Source organism: Colius striatus, chromosome Z, assembly GCF_028858725.1.
Source record: "Colius striatus isolate bColStr4 chromosome Z, bColStr4.1.hap1, whole genome shotgun sequence".
Lineage (NCBI taxonomy): Eukaryota > Metazoa > Chordata > Aves > Coliiformes > Coliidae > Colius > Colius striatus.
Window position 1 is genome coordinate 52,092,868 of NC_084790.1, and position 14,245 is coordinate 52,107,112.

General features: G+C 40.0%; 1 protein-coding gene across 4 annotated transcripts in view; it reads right to left on the reverse strand.

Annotated features, from left to right (window-relative positions):
* The window catches only part of ZNG1A (Zn regulated GTPase metalloprotein activator 1A), a 28,084-nt gene extending 19,180 nt beyond the window's left edge, over positions 1-8,904 (reverse strand). For 2 of the 4 annotated variants that reach the window (XM_062018251.1, XM_062018252.1), the window contains exons 1-6: positions 8,582-8,904; positions 7,393-7,479; positions 6,425-6,521; positions 5,195-5,286; positions 2,386-2,445; positions 1,332-1,369 (exon numbers count right to left, since the gene is read on the reverse strand). In XM_062018251.1, coding sequence (XP_061874235.1) covers positions 1,332-1,369; positions 2,386-2,445; positions 5,195-5,286; positions 6,425-6,521; positions 7,393-7,479; positions 8,582-8,693 — 486 coding nt within the window. In that variant the 5' untranslated portion in view covers positions 8,694-8,904. Of the gene's footprint in view, positions 1-1,331; positions 1,370-2,385; positions 2,446-5,194; positions 5,287-6,424; positions 6,522-7,392; positions 7,480-8,581 lie in introns of those variants that run through there. The other 2 variants (XM_010207636.2, XM_062018253.1) reach the window with 2 other exon arrangements.
* Between the last annotated feature and the right edge of the window lie 5,341 nt (positions 8,905-14,245).

The following is a 14,245-nucleotide window of genomic DNA, read 5'->3' on the forward strand; positions in this document are numbered from 1 at the left end:
CAGATAGAAAAGTTGAATGTTTCAAAAGATTTTCCTGCTGTTTCTGACATATTGCTTGAAAGTTTAATTATTATTTTTAAAAATGTTTAAACAATAATAATTTCATGCTGCTGTGTGAAACACAATTAGCCAACAAATCAGCACTGCAGGAAGAGAAAGATAAAGAAAAAAAATAAGAGGAAGATAAAACAGAACAATGTCTTTTGCAATAAACCACATCCAAATTAGTCTTAGGAAACTCAGGTGGAAAACGGCCTGACTTAAGACATGCTGTGGTTTCTTGTGGTCATTGAGCTGATTTAAAAGTAGGTTCCTGCTTAAAAAGGCAATCAACCTCTTCCCCTCCTTCTTTACCAACTCTTCCACAGAAGTCCTTGCAAAACACAGTGACTTAACTCACCAAAATGGCTTGCTAAGGGGTTAGATTAGTTCTATCCTGGCATAACACAAATTGACACAGGACAGGATATTTTTTTATCATTATTCTTCAATTCTGTCAGCTTTTTGCAGCCATTTTCAATCAGAGACATATTAAAAGCACTTCCACAACATGTCTTTTGTCTTTTTGTCTGCTTCTGTATAATTAAGTAATCTCTTACCTGAAATGGTACCGAGACACTTGTCTCTCTCATTTCTCCTCACCACAGATTCCATTACATTAATATCTTTAACAGTTTGAGCCCTAACTCAACGTGTTACCACACTGGTATCAGAGGTCTGTTCTTACCTCTCTCAGGTAACATGGACCAATGACATTCTCCAGTACAAATTTCTTCACTGTTTTTAGAGTAATTCAAATGCTTACTTGGAATACAATCAGGACTCCCCAATGGAGTGACTGAACTAGAAGCAATCAATTCTCTGGCAACCTGACAACTCTTACTAGACATACTGCTGTGTTGATAAAAAGTCTGTATCCCTATGAATATCAGTACTTCCTTGTCCCCATTCAAATTACAGTACTAAACAACAGTAATAACAAGCAACAGTAACTGAAATACATCCTCACCCACTGCAGGTATTATCATAAAATCATAGAATGGTAGGGGTTGGAAGGGACCTTTAGAGATCATCTAGTCCAAACCCCTGCTAAAGCAGGTCCACCTAGATCAGGTCACATAGGAACACCTCCAGGCGGGTCTCGAAGACCTCCAAGGAAGGAGACTCCACACCCTCCCTGGGCAGCCTGTGCCAGGGCTGCCTCACCCTCATGGTGAAAAAATTAAAAGCCATATAAATAAAAAAATTAAGTCATATAAAAATGTAATTCATCCACATAAACTGCAACAGCTATTCTAGTATTGCAGCATGTAATAAATCCATTAACTTACCTGCAATCCATGCTTTGCATCAACAACAGATACAATACCTAAAAGAGAACATTCAAATGGAATAGAAATGTATTGAAAGCAGATAACAGCTTGACAAATAGTAAACTTCCTACAAAAGCAATAATACCATAACATTTACAACTGGTTTTAATATGTTCAATGCTTCCAGTGTACCCGAACATCAGACTTGTCACCTAACTATTTTCTTATTTATTACTCATATCTGTGGTAGAAAAAATTCCATCAAATTAGGTAAGAGAAATTCTCACAAGGCGGATGCCTCTCCAACAGGAAATTGGGAGAAGTGTGCTTTTACAGAAACAAATTACAAGGACTGACTGAGGTATGTTATTCAATTATTCTGAACCTGCAGTTCTCTGAAGGAACTCAGGAAGCATCTTCCTACTCAACTGCAAATTTTCTTGGCTAAATGGGTATTTCACAGACATTTCAGTGTTACTTTAAACCAAAAAGTAAGGTTCTTTCCTACACCTTAAAAAAAAAAAATAAAAAGAAATCAACATTTAACATACTCTTTAATTACATATAGTGATGATTTACATTACAGTTGGCTCAGATTTTTATTGTAACACAGCAAATACAACAGCTAAATGAAACACAAGTAAAACAGGCAAAGAAGGCAGGAGAGTTCAGATGTTGACAAGTTACGAGTTCAGAAAAAAAGGAAACATTTTAGGAAACGCTGCACTGGAAAAGAAAGAGCAATACTGTGCACTGTAGTATTACTCCCAAACAACACTTCATAAGGTCAAACTAATGAAAGCTTTTTCCCACCTTACATCATAATCAAGATCTCTCCATATCTGATCCCCTAGCAAAACATTATGCAACTTTTGCTAGATTTAGTAAATAGCTCACCAACTAGACAAATCAGCATCAGGATAAGCAAGCAGATCTCTGTGGTCAAATTTGGAGACTCAAGATCACACATTTCAAACATTTTCTGAAACCTTGCATTAAATGATCAGCATACGTAACACTAAATCCAAATATGGAATGGCAATACATTGGAAAACAAGCTTGCACTTCTTACCATCAAGATAGATGTCACTTCCCAGCTCAGAATCAACCCAGAACATGGAGGCCACAGCTCCTAAGAAGTGCAGTATATTTAGTTGTAAAACTGGTATTTTCCAGTAAACTATCAATATTCAGACATTTCCCAGAGAAACTCTATTCACAGTGCTGTAGTTGAAACTCCTCTCCTCCTAACGCAGAAAGCATCATAGATGTCCAAGATGCCGAAGTATTATATTTGTGTGTATATCTCAAGCTACGACTACAAGAAGCCTTTAAAAAAACCTCCCACAATTCCCCATGCATGCAAGCCGTCTAAATTACCTTAACTCAGTATTATCAAAATATCTGCCATTACTATACTTCAAGGCATCCGCATTTCTAAAAAAAATCTGTACTCCCCCTGTTCACCTTCCAATGTAATGTTTCTAAGTAGTGTTTCTAGGTTGCACATCCTCACACACAAAAGAAGACTAAAAGGGAGATAAAACATCTAAAGAAAAAAGGGGGATATTGCAGAGGTCTACCCTGAGACCTTTCTGTTCAGTATCTCCATCAGGAACATGGGAGGGGATGGAAGACGTGCCTGCCAAGGTTGAGAACAGCAGACTTAGAAAGAACAGTTACATATCTAGGGGCACAGCTATCTTTCAGAGGGTCCTGGACAAGCAGAACAGAATGGCCAAGAACAGCTTGAGGAAATTCAGCAAGGAAAAACATTGAATAATACACTTAAGAAGAAAAATTCCTGGCAATGACATGGGCTAGGGACAGACTGGATGGGGATCAGGTCTACAGAGAAGGCCTTGGGGGTCCTGGTAGGCAGGAAGCTGAGCAAGTAGCATGGTCTAGGATGAGAAAAGGCCAAAAGCATCCCAGGCTGTGGGAACAGAAACACGGCTGAAGGAGTTTATTTTCTTCTGTTCAGCACTTTGAAGCTCACATCTGGCTAGTACTTCCAGTGTGGGGATCCTCCATACAGGAAAGACATCAGTGTAGTCTAAGATGGTTGTGTGAGGACAGCCAATGCAACTGCATACTTTCAGCCTGGAGAAGGGACAGCTTCTGTGGAAACCTAACAGTAGGCTCCCTGGTACCTACAGGTGAGTTTCCAAGAAGAATGACCCAGGCTGTGGCAGAAAGATGGGAGACAACTGAAGTACGCGAGATTTGGACCACGTATATCAGAAAGATGCCTTTTCACCATGAAAAGGCAGGCACAGAAGAGGTTGTCTGGAGAGGCTGTTTATCCCCAGATATATGACTAGATAACTTAAAGAACCCAGTCTTGCCTTACAGTTGACCCTGCTTTGGGTAGGAGTTTAACATCCCTTCCAAACTGAATTATGCTACGATTACAGGATTCCACTATTTTTTGAACATGCTAGGCCTCACTTTCCACTGAATTTCCATGCAGATGAGGTGATTCTGGAATAATGAAACATGTAGTACTCTCTCTTCTTTGCAGAGTCATTTGTATTTCTTCAGGATGTAGAATTAAGCACACTGAACTAATGAATCTTGAATAAACAGAACAGGAAATCATTTGGACAACTGGGACCACATTGTATCAAGGATTTGTCATCTGTGACCTGACACCTGTCATATCATACACATGGCCTAGGAGTGTGCTACTCCTGATTTCTGCTAAAATGCCCCTTATAAAATAGATTCTAGCAATCACAGGATGAGCTGTATTTTTTTAAAAATCACAATCTGTTATGAAACAAACTAATTTAACACATATCAAGACTGCTATATGAAGGACAGAAGGAACTGACAGAAATTACCCTGGTTGTTTTTTTCAGTTATCAGATCCTTCAGTACTGGCAGGCTGTCTAAGACTATTATACATATAAAAATAAAATTTTTAAAAAAATCAGTAACTAAACTCATTCTAATGCCTAAAACTGTCCAACTGACGTGACAATATGCAGTCATCCAAACACCATTCTGTATCAACACCAAATACCTGTCAGTTGTTCACTGCGTTTACTCATGCAAGATATAGCAAAGGTCACAACATCCAATGGTTTTCTGGTATCTATTGATTTTTTTTCCAAAAAGCTTAATAGTTTTCCAATTTTACTCAAATAGAATTTGTGTGTAACAGAGGCCAAATCAATGTCCTTTCTTTTGAGGAAAATTACTTTACCATGACAACTATTTAGCTTTCAGCTGGAAAGTGTCAGTCTCCTAAATGGGAAACAATCGAATTTCTGATAAAGATTTCCTTCACTCCTGATCAACAACACATTTTTAATTTATATGGTTCAGGGAAAATTGGTTTAGATCACTATTAGTAATATGAGCTCAAGTTCTATCTTTTTTTTATAATAAAGGTCACTAAAGACAAAGAATTTGTGAGATCTATTATTGTTCTGCACCTATCAGTTTCACAGCATATTTTACAACTTCCCAAAATAACAGCCTATCACATCCAATTTAACTATACCTCTGATGCTAATAATTCATACTTTAGAAGGAAAAATGTAGAAAAACAAAAGCCTACTAAAACCTACTAGTCTTAGTGTGCTTCTCTTCTCTAAGCCTGGTATCTTCTCTTGATAGAAACAGACTTCTGCTAAGCTTTAGAGACAACTTAGAGCACGTTCAAAAAACCAAACCAAAACATAAAACCAAACGAACCAAAACCCTGCTTCTGCACCTTACCCAATTCAGTTTCAGTCTCTGCAGCAATGAAAGCATGTGCCTGACAAGTCACTACTTTATGTTACATTTTGCAGAGTCAACTGACCAGTGAGCAAATAACCACTTCATAAAAAGAAGTAATCTTCATGGCTATGAAAACCCTAGTCAACTACCTGGATCTGCCAAACCAGTTGTTTCCAACAATATATAGTCAAATTTTCCTCTTCTTTGCATCAGGTTCTCAATAGCCTTCACACCATTGTCCCTGTAAGAAGAAACAATTAAAACATGTTTATACATGTATCTTCTGATGTAGAACATAGCCTAAATACCACCAAAGGAAAAATCTGCATCAGGACTTCTAGTCTACAATGAAAAGTCATGCATCAAGGTGCTGCTCTAATATTAGTCAAACTGTTGTTTTCTATTTCACTTAGTCTGAAAACAGTATTTGTGTACACTCAGTAGACATAATAAAAAATATTTAAATGAAGATTTGTTTTTAAACACTGAACACCCTGTAAAGGATAGTAAGGCTGTGTAAACACATAACTGAAGGGAGAACTGAACCATCCTCTTCTACCTTTCCACATCAGCTATAGCAAAATTAAGACGTGTCATTTATTTAAATCTCAGTTGAGGAAGTCTGCCTGAAGCCAAAATGTATTCTATATAAGAAAACAATGCATATAAAACATGGTACCAATGGCAGCATTCCCGACATCCCAGTACAACACAACGCTAATAAGGGCTTCTATTTAACGCTTACTATCCTAATGTAAGGCACAGGACCAGTTCTTCCAAATTTTCAGGACAAACAGGCCATTATCTTCATTACAAACTTAGCGCAAACAATCCAACATTCAAACAAACAGGGCGAAACCACGTCAAAGAAACAAATACACTCCTGCTTTTTAACGTGAGCAAAGGCTGACATTTTGGAACACCATGCTTCATTAGGTCACCAAAAGGTTCTCCCTCCACCCTTTCTGAGGTATACAATACTCAACTATTAACCAGCATAGGGAGAAAGGAACACAGAGTAAGTATTTAATGTGGGAATTAGGGAATCTGAGTCCTAATTCCAGCCTGCCTGAATCTTTAGGTATCTATACGAAAGCTTCACTATATAAAAGCACGAAGAGGGAAGCTCCCTACTCTACATTACACCAGCACTGTGTAAGTTGGTATTTAGACTATTTTCCTGAAAGACATCAAGTCCAAATCCAGTAAGACAGCAAGGAAATAAATTTCTGTCTCCCAAATTCCAAGTCTTTTTTTATCTGACAAAAGAAGTCTGAATCAATATTACCATCAGTTTTAGGAATCAAATCCTGGGTGTCTTCTTTCCTCAATTCTAACAAAACCCATTGTTAGAAACTTCTACAATAGACTTTCCTTACTTTACTGAACAGCATAGGCAGCCATTTCTGAGCTCCAGCCATTCTTCATAGAGCTCTCCCCCTTGACTGATTGCTAGGGATTTCTCCAAGGCACTCCCTGAAAATGCAATTATTAATATAATTTTAGTCTGCACATGTGCACGACAATGCCTGCAAGACAGATATTAAAGAGTCAATTTGGTATACATTTTTATTCTTCTTTTTTTTTTTTCTTGTGAGACCACGTTCCTGACATGCTCTTCAGAAATTAGTATTTTACCATTTTATGAGAAATTTAAAAGCCAGAGTCCATCTGGTTCTACAATGACCAAAATCCATAGCATGATAGTACAGCATCAGTGACAGAAACTTTGCTAAAAGAAAGTCAGCCTCCATCTCCACATCAAATAAAAGCTCTGTCTATACATTTTATTTTAGGCTCCATGACCAGAAAAGTGGCATACATCTTTGCTGATGAAAAATAAACAAATAAAATGCCACCAGCACAGTACAAACAGTAAGCAGCCCTGACTACAGTACAGATTTGAAAGTATTGCCGTAGCAATTAAAGATCTTGAGAAGGAAAGCAAAGAGTTCAAAGAACCACAGGAACCAAGGACACATCTCCCCATTTTCTTGGTCTGGGACAATTCATGATCTCTATGCAGCTGAGGGGAAAGAAACAAAAAGAAGATGCTATCTAGCAACAAGTTATTTAAATTTCCATTTGCTTGAAACTGAGTATGCAGGTATAGCACTTCCAGTAGGGTGATGTACTCATTTACCTGACTTTGAGAGACTGAATTTATGTACAAAACAGACTAAGGCACAGCATTATTTTATGAACACCAGGCAAAAGGCTTTGTCATTTTGAAGGCACGTCAACAATTTCAGTAATGGATTTAAATCTACAATGTTCTTGATTTCCAGAAATTTTATTTATCTGTCATTTTATGGCTAAAAAAAAATGTTTCTGCAGGTTTACATACCTTCTCCAAACTCATTCAGAATAACCGCTATTCTCTTATTATGCTGTTCTGTCAGTATGTAATTTAGAAGAGTTGTTTTCCCAGCTCCTAAAACATAGATCATACTTCTATTAGAATGTTAGAAAAAGCTTAAATTTTCAAATAAAAAGCAAATACGGTTGTGTACATGCACACTTCAGACAAATCTGATCTCTTCCGAAGCAGGAGTTTTCACTCTTGTACCCTGCACTCTGTCACCTCACACACGTCAGCACATTGTAATCAGCACATTAAATCTCTACTCTAAAAGACCCACACTTTGCCATTCTCTTAGGTGTCAGTTTGATATACTTACAAGTTCCCTACCAGTCAGGCAGTCTTTTCCTACAGAGCTCATTTTTACAAAAGATGCACTTTTTCTCCTCCCTCCCACTGCCTTTTCTGACCAACTCCTTTTTTATCATTTTTAATCAAGTGTTGATATGCTACTATTACTGCTGCTAATGTCAGGCACTGTTAAATAAGGTGTTAACAGCTTCTGTAACACTGCATTACAGAATTATTACGGTTTGATCCCATATACAAGATCATAACCAAGGAAATTTCATAAAGCAACCTTCCCTCCCTGCCCTTTGGGTTTTTTGATACTATGATGCTACATAAAGGTTCAACTTTCAGAGTAGTGCTGGCGATTCTAAATTTAGCCTGATTTGAAGCTTCAAATATCTGTGTTGCTTTAAGACACAGAAGCTGAACCTCACATTTTAAGGTTACAATTTAAAGAGGTAAACGCTATTCTGACACCAAGGGGCAAAAAGCGATATGTCAAACGTCACCAGCACAAACGGGATCCTGAAAACTGGCCGGTAAAAGCAACAGCGGGAGCCCGTATAGATGTTCAAAGTCGTGGTGCGTATCTCACGCTGAGCAGCAACAACGTGAGGACTTAGCGCATACAAGGCAGGGAATGAGCGGCGCTAAGGACTCCTTGCTGCTCTGCCCTCAGAGTCTCCCTTTCTTGCCCACCTCGCAGGCACGGAGGCTGCTGTCTGATCTTGCTGCTGTCGGCCCCTCTCCTCCGCCCCGCAGCACAGAGTCCCGCTGCAGCCCTTCCTGTCGCTCAGGGTTTCCCAATGCCGACAAAACGAGGCCCGCAGGCCGCCGCACAGCTCTCCCCAGAGCCGGTAAGCGCGGCCAGGGCGCTGCTCACCTAAGTATCCCGTGATGATCGTCACCGGGATCTTCCTGCTGGGGCTACACTTGGTCTCCTCCGCACTGTTGGCGTCTATCGGAATCAAGTCGGGGCAGTCTTCGTCCTCCATGAGGGCGCCGAAGCCCAGCGCAGCCCCGGCTAGAGATGAGGGAGATGGCGGGGCAAGTCACCACTCTCCCCTCAGCCGCCTTCCTGCGCTACCCCTCCACCACTGCCACCACCGCCGCTGCCGCCGCTACTGCTGCCGCTACTGGTGTCGCCGCTGCCACGGCCCCGGCGCCGGACAGCTCTGATCGGCAACAGCCAGTCGCCACACCACCCACGTCAGCCGCGCCACCCACGTCAGCCACAGGCAGGCTGGCCCTGCGCGTGCGCCTACAGCCCTCGCGGCGGCCACGTCCCGCACGCAGGCGCAGCGCGGGAGGGGCGGAGTGGGGCGAAGCGGGGCGGGCAGCCTCGAGCTGTGCGGGCGGGCGGGCACCGGGGTGGGTTGAGGCGGGGCGCTGCGCCCAGCGGCGCCCAGCGGAGCGGGCAGGCGTGGACGGGCAGCGGCTCCTCAGGCTGTTCTGTGAAAGGGAAACGTTGGTCCTGACCCACGGGGAACACTGAAGACGTCCCGGCGTCTGTGGTTGTGCTGGCTTCTGCTAATAACCAAATAAAGCTACAAACTGAACCTGCTGTGTTTTCGATTAGACGTGATAGGGGAAGTACCTGTATAAGGCATCACAGAGTCACAGAATGGTGGGGTGATCTCACCTATAGAGATCATCCAGTCCAAAGCCCTGCTAAAGCAGGTTCACCTCGTTCAGGTCACACAGCAACGTGCCCAGGCGGGTTTGAAAACCTCCAGAGAAAAGGAGACTCCACGCCCTTTCTGGGCGGCCTGTGCCAGGGCTGCCTCACCGTCACTGTAAAGAATATTTTCCTCGTGTGTAAGTGGAACTTTCTGTGTTCCAGCTTGCGTCCAATAATCCCTAGTCCTGTTGGTGGAGTCTACAGAAAAAAGTATCACCCGGTGCTCTTGACATCGAGCCTTTAGGTACTTAAAAGTGTTGATGAGGTCCTCCCTCTGTTTTCTAGACTAAATAGCCCCGGGTCTTACAGTAAGCCTTTCCTCCTAAGAAAGATGATCCAGTCCATACCAATAGTAAATTTTAAGTGATGCAAACTCCCCAGCTTTTTGTGGACCACTGGTTTAACAAATTGGTAATATATCTTCCATTTCTTCACATCATAAGGTATAAATGTAGTAGTGTTGGGGAAGGTGTGGAGAAATTATTTGCCTGAGACATACTTGTATATGCAAACTTCTCAAAACTCAGGTGTGGGTCTCTGGTCTCAATATGAGATCCAGTAATAGTGGTTTCAGTATAGACTGATGGAATACATTGAGCTTCATATTATTTCTATGTTTGTTGGCTTATATGGAAGTAAATATACTTAGTATTTATCCTTGAATCTTACATAGGTTTAAAACCATTTATTTAATACTGATGGTATTTGATAGTATTCCATGCTAAATAGTTTGGTTTTCCTCAGTCATTCTGATTATAACAAGCATGTCAAAGTCCGGTCTAAAAAATGCAATCAAATAACTTCTATAACCATTAATTCATCTTGTCCTTGGGGATACAACTGTATCAATTCCATCAGAAATACCTGTAGCTACATGATTGTCCAGATAATAAGTTCAAAAGCAAATTACTAAAATCTTGATTTGTGAGAGAAATGCAGGTTTTTGCTTTGGTTGTAGTCACAATATTTCTGCTAGCTCTGTGGAATGTCAGCAGCACATGTGTGAAACTTTTGTTTAACACAGTGACAGGCTTAGGTATCTTTAGTAAACAATAATAAATAATAAGTAAATAAATAATACCAGTAGCTGACAAGAATTAATTGTGGATTTACTGTTTCCTTAACTGTGGAAGACAATACATCTAATCTATTCATTATACTAGAGTGTAAGTATATAGTCTGTTGATTTGTAGACTTTTAGGACTAATGCATGGTAAGATGTATCTTTCTTGTGTTCTTGTTTTAGCCAATCACATTATCCCCTTGTATCCTGTTTTAAAGGAAAAACCTGAGTAGCTTTTCAAAGCTATATCTTTTAGATCCCTGGCCATTGGTATATGTTTTTGCTGAAACTGCTCAACTTTGCATAGTTTGGTTATTAGGGATCGATTATTTTCACTATAGGAAAGCTGTAGAGCAGAGGAAGAAAAAAATCAGACTTTGGGGATTAGTAGCTTAGCATCCCGGAGCATACAAAAGGTTTTAAGTTGCCTTTCAAAAATAAGGCTATTTGTGCCATTGAAATTTCATGTACATTTCTGTGAGATATATAGTACTGGGGAAGAAGAAAAAGGTGGTGAAACCAGTGTCCTGATTCTTAAAGCTGTTCTGCTTTTCACCAGTTCACATGACAGTGCTCAGTTGTTTTTTTATTTTTTGTAAACAAAATCACCTAAAATAAATACAGTGGTTTCTGAGTTTCCTTTTGGTTTCTCTAAAGTCTACATTAAAACACTAGAATTTTGCTGTATTGACTGTCTTTGTGTTTCTACTGAACTGTATAGGAAAGCCTACTTTGTAAAGATAAATGCAAAACATGCATATTTTATTGTGGCAGCAGCTAAAACGAGTGTGGCAAACTTAATTCTGGGTGGCACAGTTGGAGTCTTTTATTCTAAGATATTTGTAGGCCAGACATACAACCTCACAAAGCATTGATGGGTACCAGGAAATCGCTTACAAACACTGTTTTAGGTGGCTGCAATTGATATAAGCTAGTTCTTTCCCAAATGCTGAAGATCTCAGTGCAAGCAAAGCCATTTGCTTTGGACTGATTTGGATTATGGAGAAAAGTGTTGAAGGCTCTGTGAGGAGAATTGGGGAAGATGACTGTAAGAGGCTTGAGAATGAGGAAGAAGGTGCACTATATAGTGTTGCAACCTACTCATTCCTGATGCAACAGCAAGAGGAGTATGGTCTGATTGAAACAACAGGAAAAGAAAATAATTGGCATTTCAACATTACGCAGAATAATCTTAATAATAAATAGACTACGAATAATCTTAGTCTTAAAACTATGGCTGCTGGAAAGGGAAATTCCTTTATGGTACTAATGGTCAATATAGTGCCATGCAGTTCAGCGTCACAGGAAACAGAGTTGCTGCAAATTCATACCATGATGCCAGATTTTTTGAATGATTGTTAACCTACAAAGCAATGCAGACACAGAAGTTCAGTTTTGCAATCAGCTCAATAGCTGCTGAGCAGGCCAATGTATATATCAAAATACAAGCTAGTAAGCAGAGGTGTAACTTTAGCATTATTTGCATACTTCCCTGGGTACTTCCTTCTTGACTGATGTCTGTGTTTACTTCTGTATTAAACAGTCTCTATTTTCTTATTTGTATTTGGACTGACAACTTCTCCTAACAACTGGATTTTATTGGTCTTTGAAGAAGCCAGATTATTCATCTGCCATGTAAGAGAAGGAAGATCTTACTTCAGTCAACACAGTTGCTTTTTAACACTGCTGCTTTTTATGACTTGTGTGCCCAAAATGAATGGGACCTCATTAATACTTACAAGTATTTGAAAGGCCTATGTCAAGAGGATGGGCAACAATTTTTTCTGTAGTATCCAGTGACAGGACAAGGGGTAATGGACAAAAGCTGGAATAAAAAAAAGTTCCACTTAAACTCTAAGGAAAACTTCTTTACTATAAGGGTGAGGGAGCCCTGTCACAGGCTGCCCAGGGAGGATGTGGAGTCTACTTCTCTGGAGGTTTTCAAAACCCACCTGGATACTTTCCTGAGTGACCTGACCTAGGTGGACGTGCTTGAGCAGAGGTGTTGGACTAGATGATCTTTAGAGGTCCCTTCCAACCCCTACCATTCTGTGATTCTGTGATGTGAGACAGTGAAACTGAGGACATTAGAACAGAAGTGTAGGCTTATAGTCAAGATTTAAATATCAACATACATCATCTATGAAGTTGCGTAATTGTATGTAAGAAGATGACAGTTCAGTTTACTGCGAAAGTGAGCAAAGAAACATTTCTCTTAGAGAAGCTCTCTGTTGAGGATCTGCCCAGTAACATTTTTATTTCTTCACAAGAACTTACACAAACAAATGGAAAAAGAAAACATGCTTTCATTTATTTCATTATTTATCTATTTTTTATTTATTTTTTTTTTATTTTTCATCTTTTCTTTTTTTAGAGTTGAATGTTTTATGACAAAAACCAGAAAGCTGCAAAGCTATCTAAGTTCCCTTTCTCCTGTTTCACCAACACAGAAATGAAACTTAAATCTAAGAGTGACTTTTTCATTATTCTTTTTAAAGACAGTTCAGTGCTCCATTCCCAATCTATTTAATATGTCAGTTGGAGTAATGGCAAATGACATGTCATTATTTTGTTTTTAAAAGTCTTGAATAAATCACTTAGGTTTTATTAGAATCAGACAGGATCTGGATATAGTGAGAGCACTGTGCTTGATGGTGTGTCCATCAGCTTCCTCTAAGGAGAAGGCATATAGTTGCTCTGGCTACATTATACTCTTCCAGCCAGTGGGGTTGTAGGAATGTGGAATATGAGTAAACATTAACAGGCATTGTATGTTGCTGGCATGTAGAGATCATCACAGGTTTCCTGTTGGTGTGAACCTCCAGATATTCTTACAAGATAACCAGATAACTGTTACCCATATATTTGCCAAGGATGCAAATTACCATTATAAAAGATACTGAGAACACTCCCATGGACTTAATTTAGTTTCTGGTCAAGCATCAGAGGTATATCCTCTAAAAATACTCAGGTAACAAAACTTCTGCAGGGCTTTGTCATCCACGACTATCCTGGGATGCAAAGATGTTTTTAATGGTGGATGTGATGCTGCCATACTCTATAACAAAATAGCATTCTTTGCAGGGATGCCACTGCTGGTGAAGAGGTCACTGCTAATTTACTCTTTTAAGAAAAAACAAAAGTTGGAAAAGTGGGTCATAACAGGGGAAAAAGAAAAAAAAACCAACCTGGTAGGCTGTGGATAGACATGCATTCCTTGTCTCAGATCCTACTGTTTTCCTCTAGATACCCTTCAGCTCACTGAGAATGGAGAGATAAACTATGCGTGCCTTTCGCTGGGCAAATGCTAACGTTGCTACCAAGGTATAGAGTCAATAAAAACGGAACTGGATTTCTTCTGCTACTCTAAAAGTCATCTGTAAAAACCACGTATGGCTTCTGTTTTTTCCTCTTGCAAATGAACTCTGAGTTCTGCTTATCTGAAGAAGCAATGAAATCTGCACAAAGGCTGACTTAAGAATACCAGTGGGGAGACATCACTTTGTAACACAATCACAAGATACATACAAATGGCCATTTTAAATAAAAGTTGAGCTGTAGTAAGTGTGGGTCCTGCTTTGTGCCAAGCTGAGCTGGCATCTGTGGTTGGAAGGTGTGAGTTTTTCTTCGACACTCAAGTCGTTTAGGGGTAAGAGAAGAATATCTCAGGTGCACGGGCGTATTGACAAAATACCACGCCAAGTAAAGAGCTGATGTCTCTGCTTACCCAACAGCTCTAAACGTGTGCCGGCGGGGCCGAAGGAAGAACCGTGATTGTTTCCACTGCCTGAGGAGCGGTGGGC